The sequence below is a fragment of the Cetorhinus maximus genome, chromosome 26, assembly GCF_964194155.1.
Source record: "Cetorhinus maximus chromosome 26, sCetMax3.hap1.1, whole genome shotgun sequence".
Lineage (NCBI taxonomy): Eukaryota > Metazoa > Chordata > Chondrichthyes > Lamniformes > Cetorhinidae > Cetorhinus > Cetorhinus maximus.
In genome coordinates, this window is record NC_135904.1 from 12,674,520 (window position 1) to 12,699,327 (window position 24,808).

Here is a 24,808-nt window from a genome sequence, read left to right on the forward strand (position 1 = left end):
TCCTATATCCACAGTTGACAGGAAATATGTGTAAACATAAGCTTTTTAATTTTATAGATGTGGTGGAGATATGATATGTTACGTGCAACTTTTCTGAACCATTCGTTTTGTTTCTTCCAAAACGTTTGACTCTATTTCCCCTGATATTTACCAGTTTTGAAAGGTTCAACACAAACCCTGAACTCATTCCCTTTGGAAATGAAAGCTGAATGTACAGTGTTAATTATATCATAATTAAACAAATCAGTTACATTTATATCTGCACATGGCTACAGCAGGGATTTATGTAAAAAAAAACACACACAAGTCACCTGAAGACTGCAAGTATCTTCACTTGTAACACTACAGAACAACAACCAGTGAGTTTACAAAAGTATTTCACCAGGACTCCTCAACTTAATTGGAACACAGAGTAATAAGCAAAAGCTTGGGTTTTTGAGAAGTCAGAGTAACATTTGCAGTTCAAACATGGAAAGACAAATGGGAATGGGAAAGACAAATGGAAGTGATGTTTAAGAAATAATGGAACACAAAGAAAATCAGACAGAAAAACACATGGCCTGTAACAGGAATGAGAAATAAAATTCGACAATTTTTGTAGAAATTGAAAATGAGCCTTTGTTTTAATTGGGTAAAATCACCCAAACAACCTCCATTTGTTCCACCTTGTGGGATGGGGAAGTTGCAAAGGAGTCAGGTTTGTGCAATAAAGAGGAGTGCAGCAGCATTACACTGAGTGACATCAGGGTCAATAAAACCACAGGAGATTCACATACCTACTGAGTCCCAACTTCACTAAAAAGGTTAAAAACAAAAACAGAAATACCTGGATAAACTCAGCAGGGCTGGCAGCATCGGTGGAGCAGAACAAAGTTGACGTTTCGAGTCAGACCTGCTGAGTTTTTCCAGGTATTTCTGTTTTTGTTTTGGATTTCCAGCATCCGCAGTTTTTTGTTTTTTTTTCACTAAAAAGGTTATATCCTTGCCCCAGTCTCAATTTGCAATTGTGTTGAGAGGGGTATGTTGCTGGGAAGCAGATTTATAGTATGGGCCCCTCATTTAGAGTCTCCGATCTTAGATCTACCAGCGAGAAAGAGAACAACTTCAGCTGGTTAAGCCAGAAAATCAGGAAGGGGAGATAATTTCCTAATCTGACCAAAACAGGCTCACCTTCTCAGGTGTGCAGTAAAGCAGCTTCACAACAGGATCCTTCTTGGACAGTTGCATATAGGTATTGGCAGCTTCAGAGTCACTCTTATTCCCAGTTAGGTGTGTTGCTGGGATCTGTTCATGGAAAGTAAAGGATACATTTTAAACATGTCTGCAGCCCTTCCCTTCCTCCACATAAGATTCTTGACAGTTTGCTCCTGCTCACTGGATCTATTCACAGCTCTCAGGAATTTTTTTTTAGGTTTTGGGTGGGTGTTAGAGTGTTCCCATGCTCACCTGTCCTTTGAATCTGGCCCTCTCTTCCCGTGGGGTTGAGATTGACCTCTTCTCAGCACTACATTTGGAATTGAACTTTGACCAGGAACACACTATGCAGGTAGTCACAGGGTTCAAATCCATCTCTTACAACAGTAACAATTGTGTCAGTGTGTTAAAGTCAGGGGTCCCCATTCTCTTTCACCTACCTGTGTAATGCACATTAAATAGTGTAACCCCCTGATCTCTCCACATCTGTCAATGTCATCAAAGATTTACATCGCCCCTCACAAGCAACTCCCATTTGCTACCTTTCCCCCATTATATAAATTATTGAATGATAAAGCACAGGCGGCCATTTGGCCCATTGGGTCTGTGCTGGCTCTTTGAAAGACCTATCCAATGAGTCCCACTATTTCCCCCCCCAGATCCCCACAAATGTTCCCCCTTAAAATATTTATTCAATTCTCTTTTGAAAGTTACTATTGAATCTATTTCCCCAGCCCTTTCTAGATTACAACTTGTTGTGGCTAAAAAAAAAATCCTCATCCCCCTCCGGTTCTTTTGTCAATTACCTTAAATTTGAGTCCTCTGTTGGCCTTTGGCCAGGAAACAGTTTCTCCTTGTTTATTTTATCAAAACCCCTTAATATTAAATCTCCACTCAACCTTCCCTGCTCAAAGAAGAATTTGAGCATCACATGCAAATGCCTGTGCTGAAATATTCCCGTTTATTCTGTAGTCATATCGTTACAACACTCCTGAGAAACAGGAATGCACTAAAATCACTGAAGTGAGCAAGATGATGTTTAAACTCACGTCAAACAAAGTCAGTTTCTGCACCTGATCCAGGATCAGTGACCTGAGGGGGGAAATCACAACAGTGACTCCTGGAGTGAGACAGGCTGGCAGCTGGTAACACAGGCTTTTACCGCCACCTGAAACAGACAGACAGGATAAATCACAACAGAGAAACACAGGCCAGCTAGCTGAAGCAGAACAAGAGAATAATCTGCAACACCATATTGCTGCGTAATTATCATTTGTTCTCCTGTAGACCAGATGGTTTTGTGACCTTTTCTTTGGCCCACGTTTACCTTCCTCTACAACACGGAAGGAGGAGGGGTATTGCTCCTGTTGACTTCACCAACATTCAGTCCCCTGCTAAAAATACTGATTACTCCATCATTACCTTATTTGCTGTTTGTGAGATGTTGTCAAGCACAAACTCACTGCTATACATGGCCACATAATGATAGTAACAACATTTACAAAGTAATTGATTGGTTGTGAAGAGCTTTGGGACATCCAGAGGATGTCATGAGGCTTTCTTGCTTTGGAAACATCAGCTCCTGCTCACAGCCAAGGGACTGTTCTCAACACGAGAGCCTGCCAGTTAATGTTGGTTGCGTATTTAATGTAGGGAGATCACAGCAAACCTCAATCCCCCACCTTCACATCCTCATCAGGCCATGGGTTGTTGTGATTGGGGGGGGGGAAGAGAAAGCATCACTGAATAACAGAGAGATACTGAGGTCAACAGTAGTGCTTGTACTACCACCCAGGCTAGGGTCAGTTAACTCCGAACAGACCAGGGAACAAAGCAGGGGTCCTGCTGCTCTGTAAGGCTCAGTTTTACTCACTCGTTCAGACTCAGAGCCATTAGGGCTTTCACATACCACAATCATGTCAGGGCACCAGGGGAGCAAAAGGCCTTTATCAACTGAGCTATCGGTGAAGCTATACTTTACAAATAATTATTCTTATAAAGAGATACCACAAAAAAATAAACAGACACACACAACATACGAAGAGCCATACCTGGTGGCTGCATGTTTTACAAAAGAAGTAATCTTTAAATGCAATCAACTAACTGAACATTTGATTTGGCAATCACTCTTTTGAATAAGATATTAAATGAGGCCTCATTTGTCCTCTCCTCAGTATCTTAGCAAATATTTATCCTTCACCAACATTACTAAAGCAGATTACCTGGTCATTGTCACATTGGTGTTTGTCACATTTGCAAATTCTAACGCAGGAAATGTTGCAGACAGTGACTACAATTCAAAAGTATTTCATTGGCTATGGAAAGTGCAGGAAAGAAGGTGGGAGGTAGTGATTAGGTGGCACTCAGCTGAGGTGTTCAGGAACATGTAGATGAAGGCAGTGGGAGGGGAGGAGTTCCACAGTTTGGAGATCCTGCAAAAGACCGAGTGAGCATTGGAGATGGTGTGAAAAGACTTAGGGTCAGAATTTTACGTTCCCCGCTGGTGGGTTTGCAGGCAGGTTTGAGGTGATCTTCCCACCGGACTCCTGCCCACCCCGACCTCTCCGCAATGTTATGGTGGAATGGGCAAGGCCCAGACCAGTCCACTCGCCCTTGCCCCAGTTGAGACCCTTAAGTAGCCAATTATTGACCACTTAAGGGCCGTTTCCTGCCCAGCCTCAATTTTCAGGCTAGTGGAAGGGTCTTAGGGGCAGGGGGAAGCCTGGAAACTCACCCAGCTCAGGCCTCAGGCAGGAAGGAGGGGTTGGGGGTGGCGCCTCTATCAACAAGCTCCCATCAACATCAGCAACTCCCCCCCCACCCATCCCCCCAAAAACATCTGGCCCTGCGGGTGCTCCCTCTCCACCATCACTCCCATTCCCCTCTGCCCAAACCGCTGTGTCTCACCTCCTCTCTCCACCCTAAGAGCCCCATACTTACCCAGTTCTAGATTTCTGGGACTTAGACTCTGGGGACTGCTCGCAGTCCTAGTCCTGTCCATTGCAGCTTCTGGCGCTGCTGGGACCAGAGAGCCGCCGGCCAATCTCCAGAGGCGGGACTATCTCCTGACTGAGGGGCAGAAGTCCCACCTCCAGTCAATTAACACTCATTGGAGCATTAAATAAATGGCTGTGAGGCAGCCAGTAATCGGTGGGGATGTGTTTGCCGCCGACTCCTCAGATGGCAGAAAGGGAAACTCCGGCATCTTAAAAATCTTGGGCTTTATTTCAGCATGGCGGAGGAAAGATGACAAATTTTGAGGTATGGCAGACAAGAGGGAAGGCTCTGATGAAGATTAAGATTAGCACAGGTAGAGAGTGTGCAACAGAGAGAGAAATGGCTTGCATTTCATTTGCCCCTTTCACAACCTCAGGATATCCCAATGTGTTTTGCAGCCAATGAAGTACTTTTTGAAATGTAGTTACTATTGTAATGTAGGGAAGTCAGCAGCTAATTTACATACCACAAACTCCTACAAACAACAATGAAATAATTGGCCAGATCATATTTTCTTTAACATAATAAACTATTGTCTAGAATTCCCCTTGGCTTACTGAAGAGTGGCTGCAGAATCTTTTACATTCGCCTGAGGTGGCAGATAGAGTGAGAGAGAGAGAGAGAAGAGAGAAGAGAGGAGAGAGAGAGAGAGAAGAGTGAAGAGAGAGAGAGAGAGAGAGAGAAAACTAACATCCACAGAGTCATTTAAGGTCAGTAATTAGAAGCACAATACAAACTTGCATGTATTTAGCACCTTTAAAAGAGGAAAAGGACCCAAATTATTTGAGGCACATATTCCAAGTATCTTAGGTACTGCATCCATACCTGTGGGCATCAAAATGAAGCAGTCTTCACCCAAAAGGGCGGCATTGATCGCTTCCAGCTGGTTTGTTCGGAACTGGTGCAACCCAAATCTTTTGTGAAAGATATGCATCATCTCCTTGGAGTGGGGGAAATGGAAGCCATGAAAACGTTCCAGCACAGGGTTCTTAGGACACCCTTGCTCTGATGAAAAAAATAAACGCACTTTTACACCGTGCATTTTAAAAAGACATCTCACTGTTATTGTACATGTCCCGGCGCTGGTGGTCTCTTGAAGTCATGCAGTGATCTGCTTGGCAGGGTAGTAAACAGCAAGAATGATGGTAGCAGATTTCAGGAGGACACAGGCAGACTAGTGAAATGTGCAGATGCAATTTAATTCAGAATAATGTCAAGTGTTGCACTTTTGAGAGAGACAAATTATAACCTAAATGGCACTATTTTGAGGGGGGTGGATAGTCACAAATTTTTAACAGTAGTACAGCACATTGATAAGACAGTTAAGAAAATGTGTGGGGTATTTGGCATTGTAAATAGGAACACTGAACACATAAACAAGGAAATCATGCTAAACCTTTACAAATCGCTGGTTAGTCCTCAGCTAGAGTACTTTGTGAGTGCCACACTTCAGGAAGGATGTGAAGACCTTGGAGGCGGGACAGAGGAGATTCTAAGACATAAGTTCCTGTTGGTACATTTGGGTCGTACAGTAGGAGGGACAAACACTGAATAAAGATCAAATGCTACTTCACAGGCAAGTGACACACCATTGGGTAAATATGGGTACGTTAGACCCTCACCAGTTCCTCCTGCATCACGGAAAAGGGTGGATGATGTCAAAAGAAAAGTACATTTTAACATTGGAATTGAAGGCGTAACTGGAAATGACTGTGGGTTAGTAAGGAGATAGGTATTGATTTTCTTTTAAAATGGGATGCAATCCTGTTTAATGTCAATGGAAATTCAACCTGTATGTGCATCATAAGTATGATCCAATCCTGTCATTATGTCACGTTCTAATACAAGAGATATCATCCATCAAATCAGGAATCAGGATGCTGGCTGACATTTTCTTTCATTCCTAATTCAGAACTTTGAGGACAATCATAGCCACAGCCAGGTTAACTTGTTCCTCACAGACCGTACACCAAACCCGGAATCTTTGCGCAACATTCCAGTTAACAAAACAAACACATAAGTCCCTGGATGGTCTTGGGTAAGTACACCAAGTGTTATATTACAGAGGCAAATTAACAAAAGGTTCTAGGTTTGATTCCTGGTCTGTGCAGAATTAGCTGATCCCAGTCAGTCACTGCAATTGATGTCAGTGCCCTGGGCTGGGCACGAAAAATGTCAATCGGGGCTCTGTCATTCAGTAATATGTGCTGCAAAGCACAAAGTAGTGTAGTGGTTATATTACTGAGAGTGGTAATCCAGAGAGTGAGGGTTCAAATCCTCCATTGGCAGTTTGAGAATTTGAATTCAGCTCAAACATATAGAAATAATAAAACTGATATAAACGAGCATGAAGCGGTCGGATTGTTGTCAAAACCAAACTGGTTTAGTAATTCCCTTTGAGGGAGGCCATCTGCTATTCTTACCCAGTTTAAGCTGCCTGCGACTCCACACTCTCATTGAATGTGTTTGACACTTGGTTATATCGAACTGCTAATGCAGCAGTTTAAGCAGAGTGACCACAAATAGGCAATCAATGGCAGCAATGCCCGTATGCTAACAAAGAATTCAAAGAAAAATGGGTGCACATGGTGAGGTGTGGAGGATTGGAATCAGCTGTGTGTGATAGCGGAGGGAGAGTCAGAAACTGAGAGTCTGGCACAGCATGACGTAACATTTTGGGCAGATAAAGCCTTGGTCACTGGCTTATTCAGCAGAATATTTGTTTACTAACACGGTCATTGGTTCTATTATGTGAAGCTCAATTGGAACACTGGTTACCTGAGGAGCCCAGCACTGTTTGAGATTTTTTGACACTAGCTGTTGCAGAGGGACGTGATGTGTATTCACTGTCGCCTCGTGTTGGCGTTCTCTTTTCCCACATCGTCTTGGCTCCTCCCTCTCGGATTGGCTGAACTGCTGCGTACATTGCAGGGCGACTCGGTGAATTCAAAAAACACTCTGGCACTTCCTCTTCATCCAAATCATTAATGTCAAAGTTATCAATATCAAAGCTATCATCAAAAACCGATTCTTCTTCCATCCTGCCGCCCTCGCCATTGCTGCTGAGCGGTTTTTGATCGTGAGCGGAGCCTTTTCTTGCAGCAGACACACGCGAGTGTTTGTCCAGGTCGCTTGCACCGTTTGCATTGGGGGATTCATATGGGATGCGATCAAGTGGAGGATACTTGGACATTTGAGAGGCACTTGGTGGGGAGGCTTCATTCCGTACTTTTGAAAGATCCAGCTTTCCTCTTTGGAGGCACAACTTACTCTGCAAGCTCTTGTTGCTAGCAGCAGATGAGGTACTGTTCCTCTCTGCTTCTACAGAGGTTTGGTCCATTGCAAAGAAATCTGTAATACTGAAAAAATTATCCCCAGGCACAGCTGAGGCATTCAAGGAAGATTTCTTAAATGTAAATGTTTTAGGAGAACTCAATCCCTGAGTTGAATTGAGGGAAACAGGAGGGAGAGCAGAATCTGTGGAAATATTACTCTTCACAGTGCTCTGCTTGGGCAGTGTAGCAGCCCTCAAGATACCTCCATTTGGTGTGTTCAGTGCTTCATTCTTATCAGCCAGAAGTTTCTTCCTAGAAGGGAAAATAAAAATTCTTAGTTATGTCCTCCATCAGTCGTTCTGTAAATGAGCTGTGAAGCAGTAACAGACTGTCTGTAGGCAGACAGCTGCCAAATACAGTACCGTATAGCTGGTTATTCGACAGGCAATCAGAGCAGATAATAAACAGAACCTCTGCATTACTGTTTTGCACCACTGGAGGGAGATTCAGTCATTGAGCACCTCTATTGGCAGAATGGCTGAACAGGCCCTCCTGGTGAGTTTATGACACAAACTCCCATTCTGTATTATTCAGATGAACCAGGGACATGGGAAATAATTGAACCAAGGTACACAGACATAACTCAGCCCCATGTTAGAGCCATACATTTTGTCTTTATTTTTAAAATTTCATTATACTGTCCTTATTTTTAAATAAATTCCTAAGTCCACATTTATAAGGTTGTCAGAAAGCGCATGCAGAGTTAAGATTCTACTTGCTCGATATCATTATAGGAATAAAAATTTTAACAACTTGCATTTGTATAGCACCTTTAGTAGTAAAACAAACTGAGGCATTTCACATAAGCATTATCAGACAAAAATTGACACTGAGATATTAGAACATGACCAAAAGTTTGATTAAAAGAGATGAGTTCTACAAAGGTGGGTGTGGTAGAGAGGCAGAGTTTAGGGAGGAAATTCCAGAGCTTAAGGCATAGGCAGTTGAAGACACAGCTGCCAATGGTGGACCAAAGGAAGTGGAGGATCTGAAAGAGGCCAGATTAGGGGAATGCAAAGGTCTCAGAGGAGGTTACAGAAATAGGGAGTGTTAATTGTATGTTAATTGTTTGAAGGTGGTGGGCATTAATTGAGTCCCTATAAATAGGCACAGACTGAAACTGTGGTTGTTGGGCTAGGAGGTGTATGCTTGTAATGTAGAACTCTGTAGATAAATATAAAAGTGTGTAAAGATTGGCTCCAGTTCTATCCTTCACCAACTGGCTTTCTGCAGCAAAACAGAAGGGGCGAGGTCTTGGGAGGGATTTGAAAAGCAGGATGAGAATCTTAAAATTGAGTCATTGCTGGGTCAGAGAGATAGGTGAACAGGGCTGTTATCATACTGGGGGCAAAGTTTTGAACAAGTTGAAGTTTATGGAGGGTGAAAGGCCAGCCAGGGGAACATGAGGATAGTTGGAAGTAACAATTGAAGCAACTCACTGTGTTGGTTCAAAGATTCATGAATACAATGGAAGCTCCTGAGTGAGAGCCAGCACCTACCGGAGCGCTCTCTGCTGAAGCAGCTGACTTGCACAGGACAGAAGTTGTAGTTCACTTACAGGAATCCGGTCAACCATTCTACAGATATCTTCCATTACTTGGATCAGCTGTTCGCTGTAGCCGATTGGTGTGTCTGTTTCAGATCAAAATAGACAAAGTTGGCATCTTAATGTCCACAAATTCTCAAGTTTAAATATTCAGAAATATTTCAGTCTTGTGGCCCACTGAGATGAAGGAGGGCCACTCATGTGGCCCACTCACTAGCCTAGGTTGCCCATCACTGCTCCAGTGGCAGTTCCCATAATAACATAGGAATTTATAACGAAAAATGTTAACAGCGAGTGAACCTAGGTATGAAGATATTTTAATATACATTCGAATTAGGAGCTGGAGTAGGTCATTTAAAACCTTAGAATGGTTACAGCATTGAGGGAAGCCATTCAGCCCGTTGTATCTGTATCAGCTCTCTGCAAGGGCAACTCGCACAGCCCCGCTTCCCCGTAGTTCTGCAAATTTTTGTCTTCAGATAATTATTCAATTCCCCTTTGAAAGCCACGATTGAACCTGTCTCCAACACACTCTCAGGCAGTACATTCAGATCCTAACCACTCACTGCATGAAAAAGCTTTTCCTCATGTCGCCATTGGTTCTTTTGCCAATCATCTTAAATCAGTGTCCTCTGGTTCTCAATCCTCAGCCAATGAGAACAGTTTCTCCAGATCTAATCTGTCTTGATCCCTCATGATTTTGAACATCTCTATCAAATCTCCTCTCAATCTTCTCTTCTCTACAGAGAATAAACCCAGCTTCATCAATCTATCTATGTAACTGAAGTCTCTCATCCCCAGAACCAGTTTTGTAGATCTTCACTGCACCCTATCCAAAGTCTTCACATCCTTCCTAAAGAATTGTACACAATACTCTAGTTAAGGCTGAACTAGTGTTTTATAAAGGTTTCGGTATTTTTATGCCCCGATTTGTAAAGCCCAGGATCCCGTATGCTTTTTTAACCACTTTCTCGACCTATAGGAGGAAATCTCAACTAGTCCAGCAATACATTACAACTCTTACCCTTAACTATTCTATTATTTGATGTACACACTGGTCCTTTGGTGGGTTCCCTTTCTTGTGGCTGTGAACAAGTCGAGGAGACAGCTTTTTCTCTGGACTGTACAGTTTCTGCAGAGTCACTGTGGATAGAGATTGTATAAATAAAGGGTTATATTTACGAATACAACTATACAGAAATTGTTGGCTATCTTCCACAAGCTTTGCTAGTTCTATAACCACCCACATCAGGGAGCCGGCAGCCAGCAACAAACCGTAAGATAACAATGAAATTTAACATTTCTGCTGGTATCCCAGATATCAGGCAATCTCGGAGCACTTGGCAGTGATTGTGAACCAGCTGAAAGTCAGAGGGGGTTTGGGGATGACAAATGTTTCACTTTTTGTGTCTCTGTTGGGCATTTTCAGACCTGTGAAAAGTTGGACCTAAGCCAACCTGTCCACCCACACTACCAATACACTCACCCAAGCCCCTCCCCCACCCCCAATCCTCCCCACCCAAACCCCTCCCCCCATCCCCAATCCCACACACCCCCATCACTCAGTTGGGAGGAGGGATCATGGGAGTTCAGTATATGCTACCACCAAAGGCAATGCCAGGTGTCAACCATTAACAATGTGCCATATACATCACTTTTTAAAAATACATTTCAATTCCACCCCATCAGCACCTCCTCCAGCCCACCATTCCCTGAACTCATTGTTCTTCTGACTCCAGCCTCTTGCTGCCGCATCTCATCTCCGCCTTCAACTCCATAATCCTCACGCACTGGAATTTACTCTCCAAATCCCTCCACCTCCTGCTACTCCTTAAAACCATTCTCCGTCTCGGGATCAGTGTTGATAATTTGTCACTTATGCTTCTGTGAAGGGCCCTGGGATGGTTTTTTTGGTTTAAGGCACTCTATAAATGGCAGATATATCAATTATTCACATCATTATTTACAGATGAAAGCAGCTGAGGAACATAACAATATTCAGCACTGAATTATTACCCGAGATAGGGCTCCTTACTCTCAGAAGGAGCTACGAATTTCTGGCAGTGAGTTTATTTGACAGATTCTCGCACTGCCTGATGCGGTACTTTCTATAGATACCAAAAGACCCCAGGATTCAAGATGTGGTCTGTTAACTGATCTCAGCTGGAACAGCAGAGACAGAAACAACACTTTGCCTTCACGCTGCTGGGGCCAGGGTGTCTGTTGCTGCTATTTCCACTCCTACTCGACAGTGTACGTGTGAACACTGAGGACAAGACTAGACACAGTTGTAATGCCCTCTGCAGTGACAGCCTAGCAAAGACTCTTCGCCCAGTTCGATGCATAAAGAAAGAGCGCTTGGGTGAGGTATCAGAGTGCTGCAGACATGGGTCTGTGCCCCTCAGGAAAGATCAGAATATAATTTCAAAACCGGGAGCTGAAGACAGAATGGGATGAATATAATACTGTTTAAGAGGGGGTGGAGCAGGTGGAGCAAAGTGGAAGGTCAGGGATAAGTGGGAGATCAGGGGATATTGACAAAGATGTCATGGACACAGGACAATGTGAGTGTTAATGGCGGTGTTAACAACTAAAGAAGGTGCAGATAGTGACAAAAACATAACAGCAAAATATGTTAATAACAGAACAAGGGTCAGTGTCTGTGAAAGCACAACATAGAAACCAGTGACAGTTAGCCTTGTGGGGTGGGGGTTGGGGGGGATAGTTGGGGAAAAAGGATAATAAAAGAAAGATAAAAATATAAATAAAATAAATAAAAATAAAAATTAAAGACACAAAAACAAAAATAGCTGGAAAAACTCAGCAGGTCTGACAGCATCTGTGGAGAGGAACACAAGTTAACGTTTCGAGTCCGTATGACTCTTCATCAGAACTAAAGAAAAATAGAAAAGAAGTGAAATACAAGCTGTTACATAGGGGAGTGGGACAGGTGGAGCTGGATAGAGGGCCAGCGATAGGTGGAGGTAAAGAAGAGATTGCCAAAGATGTCATAGACAAAAGGATAAAGGGATGCTGACGGTGGTGATTGAGCTAAGGAATGTGCTAATGGTGACATTAAGGGTAGAAAGCAGGGCGAGCAAGGTACAGATAGCCCTAGTGGGGGTGGGGTGGAGGGAAGGGATCGAAATAGGCTAAAAGGTAGAGACAAAACAATGCATGGAAATACATTTAAAAATAATGGAACTAGGTGGGAAAAGAAAAATATATATTTTTTTAAATTATAAATTATTGGAAAAAGGGGGATCGGAAAGGGGTTGGGGATGGAGGAGGGAGTTCCTGGTCTGAAGTTGTTGAACTCAATGTTAAGTCCGGAAGGCTGCAAAGTGCCTAGTCGGAAGATGAGGTGCTGTTCCTCCAGTTTGCGTTGAGCTTCACTGGAAGGCCAAGGGCGGACATGTGGGCATGAGAGCAGGGTGGTGTGTTGAAATGGCAAGCGACAGGGAGGTCTTGGTCATGCTTGCGGACAGACCGAAGGTGTTCCGCAAAGCGGTCACCCAGTCTACGTTTAGACTCCCCAATGTAGAGGAGATCGCACTGGGAGCTGCAAATACAGTAAACCAAATTGAGGGAGGTGCAAGTGAAGTGCTCGGGCCTTGGACTGTGAGGAGGGAGGAGGTAAAGGGGCGTGAAAGGAAGATTTGTTTGGTGGTGGCATCATGCTGATTTGGCAGAAATGGCAGAGGTGGATCCTTTGAATGCAGAGGCTGGTGGGGTGAAAAGTGAGGACAAGGGGGACCCCATCATGGGAGGGAGGGGAAGGGGTGGGGGTAGAGGTGTGGGAAATGGGTCAGACACTGTTGAGGGCCCAGTTGACCATAGTTTGTGCGGGGCTGGGGGTACCTAGGTTAAGGAAAAGGAAGACATGTCAGGAAACTGGAAATTGTTGATATGATGTCGAGCATCAGAGGCATTAGTCTTTAACACCATCATTAACTCTCTCTTTGTCTTGTGTCCATGACATCTTATTCAATCTCTCCTGAGCTCCCAACCATCCCTGACCTTCCATTTTGCTCCACCACCTATTAAATAGTATAACATCCACCACATTTCTACTCATCTTTAGCTCTGAAGAGTCATTCGGACTTGAAACGTTAACTCTTTTTCTCTCTCTCCATAGATGCTGCCAGACCTGCTGAGTTTTTCCAGCATTTTCTTGTTTTTATCTCAGATTTCCAGCGTCTGCAGTATTTTGCTTTTTTCTTAAGAGTTCAAGGCAGGACTGGGCTTGTAGGAGTCCCTGAACCCAAGGATGTGCCAGGAAGTTGCGTTAACTTGCACAATTCACCTTGCTGGGTGTGGGCGATGCACCACACAAACTGACAGCCTGGCAATGTCAGCAGCCCTCCCTAGAGTCACGAGGCTGTGGGTTCAAGTCCCATGCATGAGACCTCAACCTCTAATTTCAGCCAACACTCCAGTGCATGGTCTTATGTAAGAACAGGTCAAGACCATCCAGCTTCTTCAGCCTGTTCTGCCATTCAATGTGATCATGGCCATGATGCTAAATTACAGAAAGTTTCTTCCTGGGCCTAACTCTGCATTCCTCCCTCAAACAGCATCGCTGCCTGCGGGATCTTGTGTGCAGGTTGCTGCACTTACCTACAAGTGTAGACAGTGTAAATAAGGCTCCATTTATTGCCAATTGCAAGCTGCCCTGAGTTATTGGTGGGCTTCCTCCTTAAACCAGATTAGTCTATGTGGTGATAATGTTCCCAAAGTAATTCTCTGCTCAATGAAGCATTTTTGAGACATAATGCGGCACTGTATAATTTTTATTTCTTAACATGATCAATGATGCTTTCAACTGGGTTTGGTAACTCTTCCCTATGGGATTCTTCAGTGAAACTATTGACCTGAGCCAGTTAAACACGATGCAAAAGAAAATACAAGTGAAAGATGGAAAAAAAACCAGGAATAATAAAGCCATACATAACTCATTTGACAACATGGTTGTGCAACCCATGATAACTTGACAAACAAAACATTGAAAACAAAAAAGCTGGAGGCAAATATTGGCCCAGCCTTTGCTGCAGCGGTGACCGATAAGATGTTTTCCCTCCACCCTTCAGTTCAAAAATCTTTTGCAACACAATTTACAGGAAGTGTGAAATGTTAACAGCGCGGAGAGGGTAACTGGACTTCTGGGAGCTCGGTGAACAATAGGAATAACAGGCTATTTCCTTAACCAATGAGATATAAGGACGGAGAAAGAAACAGGGGAATGGTGGAGAATGAAATTGGGCGAATTAGAGTCAAAACAGGTTCAGAAATAGAGATAGAGACAGGCAAAAAAAGATCAGATAGGAGAGAGAAACAGACAGACATGAAAATCAGCAGGAAAAAAAAATGAAAATATCTCTAAGAACAATTTACTAGCTGCAGGAATGAGACTCCACAGTTTAAATTGTTCCCTTCTGGGCCAGAGGGGTTGAGTGGCTTTGCAGGAACATAAACATTTACCTTGTTAAGTACTAGCCCTAACTTTCAGTCACAAGTTTAGTGGATAGTTAATGCACAAATTCAGCAATGCTTTGAAACTCAAAGGGAAGTTGAGGGCAAGCTGCTGTTTTTATGAAGCCAGCAGCAGAATAGCGCAAATTGTCCAATAACCTGTGGTGATTTCTAGTTCATGGGGTCTCGCCATAAGCTGTTGGATGATTTATATAGTAATAACAGTAAATGCCATTATACTCACTGCTACATCAGCAGCAGATTCTAGTCAATTGAAATTCTACATTCTGTAACTCAGGAAGTCTCTCAGCGGAGAGGGTCAGAATATTACACCCCCAACCACAAGCTGATATCAGTCTCTTCCCTTACAATCTACTGTAAAAACAATTGTTTATATATGGCAAACCTGAGGCATTTCAGGAACGATGGCAGAGAGAGCTGATCACTTTCAGGGGATGGCGGAATACAATCTAACTCGCAATCCTCATTTTCCAGGTATCTGGGTTGTGCACAGTCCGTGATGGTATCCAGCTGTGGTTGTGGCTGGCTGTTTAGGCAGCTGTCGACATCTATTAGGTTAACTAAACAAATCACTGAAAGTTAAAATGCAAGTACAGAAAACAACAGGAAGGTGCATTGTATGGTAACCTTTATTAGAAGGGGTTGGAGTATAAGTGTAAGGTAGCCTTGCTGCAATTGTACAGGGCTTTGGTGAGGTCACACCCGGAGAACTGGCCTCCTTACCTAAGGAAGAATATTCGTGCTCTGGGCTGATGTGCAAAAGTTCATTCCTGGGAATGGAGGGTTGTTTATAAGGAGAGATTGAGTTGAATGGGCCTATATTCTCCAGAGTTTAGAAGAATGAGATCTGATTTAAATGTATAGGATTCTCAGAGATTTTGACAGGGTAGATGCTGAAAGGCTGCTTCCTCAGCTGTTGCATCTAGAACACAGGGACAGAGTCCCAGGGTAAGGGGTTGGTCATTTAAGACCGAAATGAGGAAAAATGTCTTCAATTAGGATGTTGTGAATGTTTGGAATTCTCTACCCAGAGCTATGGATGCTCAGTCATTGAGTATATTCAAGACTGAGATCAATAGATTGTTGGGCACTAAATAAGTCAAGGGTTAGCATGATAGAGCAGGAAAGTGGAGTTGAGGTCAAAGATCAGTCATGATCTTACTGAATGATGGAGCAAGTTCAAGGGGTCATTTGGTCTACTCTTGCTCCTTTTTCTTATGTTCTAACTGATACACAGAACACAGTAGCAACAATACATCTATAAAGCAACTTTAACACCTGCCCCTTTACTTCCCCTCTCCTCACCGTCCAAGGGCCCAAACACTCCTTTCAAGTGAAGCAGCATTTCACTTGCACTTCCCTCAATTTAGTCTACTGCATTCGTTGCTCCCAATGCGGTTTCCTCTACATTGGAGAGACCAAACGCAGACTGGGTGACCGCTTTGCAGAACACCTTCGGTCTGTCCGCAAGCATTACCCAGACCTCCCTGTCGCTTGCCATTTCAACACACCACCCTGCTCTCATGCCCACATGTCCGTCCTTGGCCTGCTGCATTGTTCCAGTGAAGCTCAACGCAAACTGGAGGAACAGCACCTCATCTTCCGACTAGGCACTTTACAGCCTTCTGGACTGAATATTAAGTTCAACAATTTTAGATCATGAACTCTCTCCTCCATCCCCACCCCCTTTCCGACCCCCCCCTTTTTTTCCCCTTTTTTCCAATAATTTATATGGATTTTTCTTTTCCCACCTATTTCCATAATTTTAAAATGTATTTCCAACCATTGTTTTATCTCTACCTTTTAGCCTTTTTCGATTCCTTCACCCCACCCCACCCACACTAGGGCTATCTGCTTGTCCTGCTTTCTACCCTTAATTAGCACATTCCTTAGATAATATCACCACCTTCAACACCTCTTTGTCCTTTTGTCTGTGACATCTTTTGGTTATCTCCACCTATCACTGGCCCTCTATCCAGCTCTACTTGTCCCACCCCACCCCCTTAAACCAGCTTATATTTCACCTCTCTTTTCTATTTTTACTTAGTTCTGTTGAAGGGTCATTCGGACTTGAAACGTTAACTGTGTTCCTCTCTGCAGATGCTGCCAGACCTGCTGAGCTTTTCCAGGTATTTTTGTTTTTGTTTTTAATGAGAAGTGAATTGGGATGACCTTTTTATAGAGGCACTGAGACAACAACAACTTGCACTTGTACAGTGCCTTTAACATAATAAAAATATCCCAAGATGCTTCACAAGAGAGTAATAGGACTAAATTTGACCCTGAGCCCCACAGACAATTATGAGGACTTTAAACCAAAAGCTTGGTTAAAGAAGTAGCATCTTCAATGAGAAGGGGCAAGGCAGAGAGATTAAGTGGGGGAATTCCAGAGCTAAGGGCCTATGTAACTGGAGGCATGACCAACAATGACGGAGTGATTATAATTGGAGGAGTGCAGAAATCTTGCAGGGTTGATTGTAGGACTGAAGGGGGTTACAGAGATAGGGAGAGGAGAGGCCTTGAAAGGATTTGAAATTCAAGGCGTTGCCAGATCAGGAGCCAATATAATTCGAGCATTAGCTAATGGGACTTGGTGTGAGTTAAGTTACAGGAAGTGGAGTTTTGGGTGAGCTTGAGTTCAAAAGAGGGTGGAAGGTGGGAGGCCAGCCCGGAGAACACTGGAATAGTCAACAGACAAAAATTAGGAGAGGCAACCAGAGGCTTAGTCAAAGAGAAGGGTTTTAAAGTGAAATCTTAGAGAAGGTTAGAGGAGGAAAGGGACGAGGAGATGTTCCGTCAGAATTCCAGAGAGGGGACCTAGGTAGAAACTTGGTGGCTCTGGGGAGAGAAATCTTTGGGGCACATTGGCATGGAGAGCAACCAGGCAAATAGCAGAAATGTAGAGGAGAGGAATAAAGATTTATCTCACACTCTGGGCCAACAACGGGCTATTAGACCGAGTCCAGTAAGAATCAATGAATAATAGAATTCAGCTTAACAGCTCAGTCACATGGGTCTTGGAAACTACAGTTATGGGGCAACTTCTCATTCCGAGAAACATGTATAATTTTTTTAAAGATTAAATATAAAGCCTCCGCATAAGTTAGGCAATGAGAGATTAGATTTCATAGCAAAGGCAGCTTGTAGATATTCTGCTTAATGGTATTGGATTTGCGACTAAAGTAAACACCCAGATGTTTAAAGATCAGCAATCTTTAACGCTTTACTAGAGCCTCCTTGAAGCAGCTTATTAATTTTCAACAACTCAGAACAATAAAATAAAATTAATCTTACTTTTCTCTTCTTCATCCTCCTTCCCGCTGCCATCTGACTCACTGTCGCTCAAGATGATCCTTGCAGAAGAAGAGGAACTTTTCTTTCTTGGAGGGAAAAGCTCGATGCAGTCTTCATCTTCGGTATGTGGAAATTCCTTCTGGAAGCTGTCAAGATCGTTCACATCCTTTAACTTTGTACTGGGTTCACTTGGAGACAGCCCAGCTGTATTGTCCTTGGTCACTTCAGCATCAGCATTTTTCAAATGAAGATCATTCCCAGTTTGATTTTTGGGAGAAGTCTGTCTGCTGGTATTTATATTCTTCAGTTTATTCGGCTTTTGCAATGGTTGCTCTGTGCCTGAAGGCGAATTGGCTTTCAAACTACTACTTTCATTCCATGGCGTTTCAAAATCATCCAGATCATCCCAGTCATCCAAGCTAATAACAGAGGCAAATGACTGATCGGGGTCAAGCTTCTTAGAAACGGGGCTAGTTATTGCAGCCTGCCTCAGAGGAGAACCAGGTAACGAAGCAGGAGCTGTTCGTAAGGCTGACTCCAATTGCTTGGCAGTTTGTTTCAAAAAGTTGTTGGTTTTTGGCTGCTGCTCACTAGTTTTCGTCAAGCATAGGGCTGATTGTGGCTTACTCACAGTAACATCCTTAAAAGTGTTCACATTCCTGTCCCTCAGAGCGCAGGTACCAGTTATCCTTTGGAAATTGGGTGTTCCAACAGTGCCTGGCAGAATCTTCTTAAACGTGAATGTCCTGTCAATGATCAATTATATTCAAATGTAAATCCTATTTGGAGATGTGCTAGTGTTTCAAGGTATTAGTTCTAGGCATACTTAACAGGACCAGAAAAGATATTGCTTCCATTTTGCATTCCCTTCTCTTTTTTAAAAATAATTCATTCACAGGACACGGGTATTGCTGTTGAGCCACTATTTTCTGCCCGTCCTGAGTTGCCCTCAAGTATCTAACCATCTTCCCTTGACATTCAATGGCATTCCCATCACTGAATACCCCACTCTCAACATTTTGGGGATCACCATTAACCAGAAGCTGAAATGGAAACAGCCATATAAATACTGTGACTACAAATGCAGCTCAGAGACTGAGAATTCTGAAGCGAGTAACTCACCTCCTCACTCCCTAAAGCCTGTCCACCATCTACAAACAACTCAGGAGTGTGATGGAATACTCCTCACTTGCCTGGTTGAGTGCAGCTCCAGCAATACTTAAGAAGCTCAACACCGTAGCTCGCTTGATCAGCACCCCAACTACCTCCTTAAACATTCACTGCCTCCATCATCGACACAATGCAACAATGTGTACCATATACAAGATGCACTGCAGCAACTCACCAAGGTTCCTTCAACAGCATCTTCTAAAACTGCGACCTCTACAACCTAGAAAGACAAGGGCAGCAAATGCATGGGAACACCAACCACCTGTTGCCCACCAAGGCACACCCATGTGATTTGAAACTATATCACTGTTGCTAGGTCAAAATCCTGGAACTCCCTCCTTAACAGCACTGTGGGTGTACCTACACCGCAGGGACTGCAGCAGTTCAAGAAGGCAGCTCACCACCACCTTCTCAAGGGTAATTAGGGATGGGCAACAAATGTTGGCCCTGTCAGCAACACCCACGTCCCATGAAAGAATTTTAAAAATATATCTGATTCTCTTTTGAAAGTTATTGTTGAATCTGCTACCATCATCTTTTCAGGCACTGCATTCCAGATCACTTTTTTTCCTGTGTACTTCTTTTCCTTTATGTTGCCTTCTTTAGCCAATCATTGTAAATGATTGGAGAGGCAGTGGCATAGTGCTTTTGTCACTGGACTGGTAATCCAGAGACCCAGGGTAATGATCTGGGGACTTGGGTTCGAATCTCACCACGGCAGATGGTGGAATGTGAATTCAATAAATATCTGGAATTAAAAGTCTAATGATGACCATTGTCGATTGCTGTAAAAACACATCTGGTTCACAAATGTCCTTTAGAGAAGGAAATCTGCTGTCCTTACCTGGTCTAGCCTACATGTGACTCCAGACCCAGAGGAATGTGGTTGGCTCTTAAAAATGAATTTTAAAAAAATCCATGTCCACTGGTTACTGACCCTTCTGCCACTGGAAAGTTGCTCCTGAACTACTTTATGTTGAAAGCCTCTACCAATTCTCCTCTTAACCTTCTCTGCTCTGGGGAGAACAATCTCAGCTTCTCCAGCAACTGAACTCCCTCATGGTACCATTCCAGTAAATCTTCTCTCCAGTCACTCAAGGCCTTATTATCCTTCCTAAAACATGGTGCCCAAAATAAACATTTGGGATTGAACAGCTGTGTTTTAAGTAGCAACTAGGGAATCAGGAAATGTTTAACTGGAGAAAAGACTATTCAGAAGTTTGAGGCATTCTGCTTTAAGGAGTCTAGATAAATAGAAACCTACGGGCATGTTTGACAATCACGAGCTTTATAACAAGAGATCACGGATTCACAGTCAGCAGAAGACAAGCGAGTAGATAAATATTTCACACAAAACCCAGTGATTGTGTGGGATGGATTGCCCAGGAGGGATGCGTCAGCAAATGCAAGAGCAAACAGTTAGATGCAAATACTGCTTCAAATACAATTTTTTTTTACAAGCGACGGAAGAAATGCTTCACTAATACACGTTTTAACGTTATATCGGCTGTTAACACGACCGCAAATGTCAATGTACTGTATATAGAAACAGCACATGTCTAATACTCAGTATTGCATTACCTCACTTTGTTCAGCTGTTTAGTACATACCCTTGCTTGTGTTTCCCAAGTGAAAGCCTGTTGTGGACCCCCTTCTCTGAGTGAAGCTCCAGATGTTTCTGGAGGTTGTTCTGTGGTAAGCAAGTCATTCTGCAGAACAACCAAGTTAGAGTAAGCATTATTCTGTGTTAGTGTAAACGCTCAGTGACAGCTTAACTTATATTCCTTCTTTTAAAAAAAAATCTTTTACTTTCTCTTTGCACTACCTCTCCCTGGTCAGACACCCTCATCCCAGATTTCTGCTAATGCTGTAATACAATGATCCACATGAAATAGCAGAAATGTGATCCAAGACAACTCGCAATCTGCTTTTCTTTCAGTCTCCAAGAGTCATATTTCCTCAGATAAAAGCAAAATACCACGGATGCTGGAAATCTGAAATAAGAACAGAAAATGCTGGAAAAACTCAGCAGGTCTGGCAGCATCTGTGGAGAGAGAAACAGAGTAATGTTTCGAGCTCTGAAGAAGTCATATGGACTCGAAATGTTAACTCTGTTTCTCTCCACAGATGCTACCAGGCCTGCTGAGTTTTTCTAGCATTTTCTGTTTTTGTCATATTTCCTCAGTTTTGTTTACGCTAAGTCAGAAGGTTGTGGGTTCAAGTCCCACTCCAAAGACTTGACACTCCCGTTACAGTATTGTTATACAGTGTTGCACTGTCAGAGCTGCCATCTCTCAGATGAGACGTTAAGGCCCTGTATGCCTTCTCAGGCAAACATAAGATCCCATGATATTTTCAAAGAGCACGGGAGTTCCCCCAATGTACCTGCCAATATTTATCCCTCAACCAACATCACTAAACAGAAACAGGTAATCTGATCATGAATACATTGCTGTATGGGAGCTTGCTGTGTACAAATTGGCTGCTGTGTTCAGGGCACTAGGGAGGTGCGGGGCCTGGGGCAAATCTCACTGTGTGGGCCCCCCGTAACATTTTTATACACATTTCCTCTGACGGCTGGGCCCCTGAACGTCTGTGTGAAAAGGTGCACTAGCAGCATCCCAGCTACTGAACACTCGGTTACTAGCACACACTGTACTATTGACTGTGATAATTGTGTCGTACGTAAAACTACACCTTGCTTCCAAGACTGAACATAATTGTTGGCTCTCCTTTTGTTAGGGAGAAATCCATGATCTCTATGGGATTCCGTTATAACACTTTTACTAACACACCCCACACCCCAACTGGAGAAAACTTTAAGGCCGGAATTTTCCAGCTCCTCACGCCGGCAGGATCTTCCAGTCCCACCGATGTGAACAGGGATTTCAGTGGCTCACTGGCCCCGCTGTGGGGAAATCTGCCGCGGTGTTGGGGGTGGTGGGGCTGAAAAATTCCAGCCTAAATTTCAGAGTGAGCTGTGTTCAATTTCCAAAAAAAATTTACAGAAACAATGCAATAAATAATTACTTTTTTTTTAAACAACAGCTGGTGAGAAGTGACTGAAGGATTCTGGGAGAAGTAATCGCAGCCACCGCGACTCAGGAGGGAATTGAGGACCCACTGTCAAAGAACGGAATAGCCCCAAACATTACATTGCTGTAGTGTTTCCATCCCTCCCTCCTCCTCAAACCTAAAAAAGAGAGGAAGAGGCAGTGCCTTCAGGAGTGCACCAGACCTACGAGGGACACGCTTTCTGAAAGTGGATTTTAAAGAAAAAGCAGCTGATTGGTGAGTAAATCCTGGGAGCAGACTCAGAGGGAGGAGCACCGGAGCAGTGAGTATAAATCTAGCTTACCTCAGGGATTTGCGGCCTTGTCTCCAGGGAGGAGCAATGGAGCGGTGAGTATAAATCTAGCTTACCTCGGGGATTCGCGGCCTTGTCTCCAGGGAGCAGACTCGGAGGAAGGAGCACCGGAGCAGTGAGTTTAAATCTAGCTTACCTCGGGGATTCGCGGCATTGTCTCTAGGGAGCAGACTCGGAGGGAGGAGCACCAGAACGGTGACCTCGGGGCACAGAGTAACTGAAGCCAAAACTGAAAAAGTGACGTCACAGGAAAGCTGTGACCTGATTGGTTGGTAGGAAATCAGCACCAAATTTGAAAAAAAAAACACTGCAAAGCTAATTAATAAATTAATTATCTAAGTAGAGATGGCTGGGCAGGTGATGTGCTGTAGCTGTATGATGTGGGAGCTGGCAGATCCCATTGCGAGCCGCAGTGACCACATCTGCAGCAAGTGTTGGTTGCTGGAGGAACTCCGGCTCAGAATTGATGAGCTGGAGTCCGAGCTCTGGATGCTGCAGCACATCCGGGAGGGGGAGAGTTACCTGGACGCTTTGTATCAAGAGGCGGTCACACCCGGTAGATTAAGTACCTCAAGTCCGGTCAGTGGTCAGGGTCAGCAGGGTGTGACTGCAAGTGAGGCACGTAGAGGGATCCTGTGTTCAGGAACAGAGGAGCCTCAGCTCTTGACCTTGTCCAACAGGTACGAGGTACTTGCTCCCTGTGTGGATGAGGAACAGGGCTGTAGGGAGGATGAGCCAGCTGACCACGGCACCATGGCACAGGAGGCCATTCAAGAGGGGGCAGCAAAAAGACAATTGGTAGTTGTAGGGGATTCTATAATTAGGGGAATTGATAGCTTCCTTTGTAAGCAGGATCGAGAGTCCCGCATGGTATGTTGCCTGCCCGGTGCCAGGGTGAGGGACATCTCTGACCAGCTTGAAAGGATATTGGAGAGGGAGGGGGAGGATCCAGTTGTTGTGGTCCACGTCGGGACAAATAACATAGGTAAGACTAGGAAAGAGGACCTGTTTGGGGATTATCAGGAACTAGGAACTAAATTAAAGAACAGGTCCTCAAGGGTTATAATCTCTGGATTACTACCCGAGCCACGTGCAAATTGGCATAGGGACGCGAGAATAAGGGAAGTAAACACGTGGCTAAAGGAGTGGTGCGGGAAAGAGGGGTTCCATTTCATGGGGCACTGGCATCAGTATTGGAACAGGAGGGATCTGTACCGTTGGGACGGTCTCCACCTGAACCGATCTGGGACCAATGTTCTAGCGAAAAGGGTAAATAGGAGGCTATTAAAGTCTCCAGAACACAAAATAGGACAGAGTGTTTGGAAAGGGCTAGGAATCTAACTTCAAGCACATCAGATAAAGGGACGACAATGAGAAAGGGGACGGGAAATACAGGACTGAAGGTGTTGGATCTGAATGCACGCAGTATACGAAATAAGGTAAATGAGCTTGTGGCGCAGATTGAAATTGGCAGGTATGATGTGGTGGGCATTACGGAGACATGGCTGCAAGGGGATCAGGACTGGGAGCTAAATATCCAAGGATATACATCCTATCAAAAAGATAGGCAGGTTGGCAGAGGGGGTGGGGTTGCTTTGTTAGTAAGAAATGAAATTAAATCGATAGCAAGAAACGACGAGGGTCAGATGATGTAGAATCTGTGTGGGTAGAGTTGAGGAACCGCAAAGGTAAAAAAAACCATAATGGGAGTTATGTACAGGCCTCCGAACGGTAGTCAGGATGTGGGGCACAAGATACACCAGGAGATAGAAAAGGTGTGTAAGAAAGGCAAGGTTACAGTGATCATGGGGGATTTCAATATGCAGGTAGACTGGGAAAATCAGGTTGGTAGTGGATCCCAAGAAAAGGAATTTGTGGAATGTCTACAAGATGGCTTTTTGGAGCAGCTTGTGGTGGAGTCCACTAGGGAACAGGCAATTCTAGATTTAGTGATGTGTAATGAGGCAGATTTGATAAGGGAGCTTAAGGTGAAGGAACCCTTAGGAGGAAGTGACCATAATATGATAGAATTTACCCTGCAATTTGAGAGGAAAAAGCTGGAATCAGATGTAACGGTATTACAGTTGAATAAAGGCAACTACAGAGGCGTGAGGGAGGAGCTGGCCAGAATTGACTGGGAGATGAGCCTAGCAGGAAAGACAGTGGAATAGCAATGGCAGGAGTTTCTGGGAGTAATTTGGGAGACACAGCAAAAATTCATCCCTAGGAAGAAGAAGCATACTAAAGGAAGGCAACCATGGCTGACAAGGGAAGTCAAGGACAGCTTAAAAGCTAAAGAGAAAGCATACAATGCGGCGAAGAGCAATGGGAAACCAGGGGATTCAGAAGCCTACAAAGACCAACAGAGGACAACTAAAAAAGAAATAAGGAGGGAGAAGATTAAATATGAGG

The 24,808-nt window shown here is 43.9% G+C and overlaps 1 protein-coding gene across 6 annotated transcripts in view; it reads right to left on the reverse strand.

Moving 5' to 3' along the window:
- blm (BLM RecQ like helicase) overlaps nucleotides 1–24,808 on the reverse strand; it is a 53,171-nt gene that overhangs the window by 22,932 nt on the left and 5,431 nt on the right. The window contains exons 2-10 of one of the 6 annotated variants that reach the window (XM_078530124.1): nucleotides 20,640–20,738; nucleotides 17,860–18,605; nucleotides 14,951–15,125; nucleotides 10,097–10,215; nucleotides 9,026–9,158; nucleotides 6,970–7,778; nucleotides 5,017–5,196; nucleotides 2,244–2,362; nucleotides 1,171–1,284 (exon numbers count right to left, since the gene is read on the reverse strand). In XM_078530124.1, coding sequence (XP_078386250.1) covers nucleotides 1,171–1,284; nucleotides 2,244–2,362; nucleotides 5,017–5,196; nucleotides 6,970–7,778; nucleotides 9,026–9,158; nucleotides 10,097–10,215; nucleotides 14,951–15,125; nucleotides 17,860–18,605; nucleotides 20,640–20,737 — 2,493 coding nt within the window. In that variant the 5' untranslated portion in view covers nucleotide 20,738. Of the gene's footprint in view, nucleotides 1–1,170; nucleotides 1,285–2,243; nucleotides 2,363–5,016; nucleotides 5,197–6,969; nucleotides 7,779–9,025; nucleotides 9,159–10,096; nucleotides 10,216–14,950; nucleotides 15,126–17,837; nucleotides 18,606–20,639; nucleotides 20,739–24,808 lie in introns of those variants that run through there. The other 5 variants (XM_078530126.1, XM_078530125.1, XM_078530128.1 and 2 more) reach the window with 5 other exon arrangements.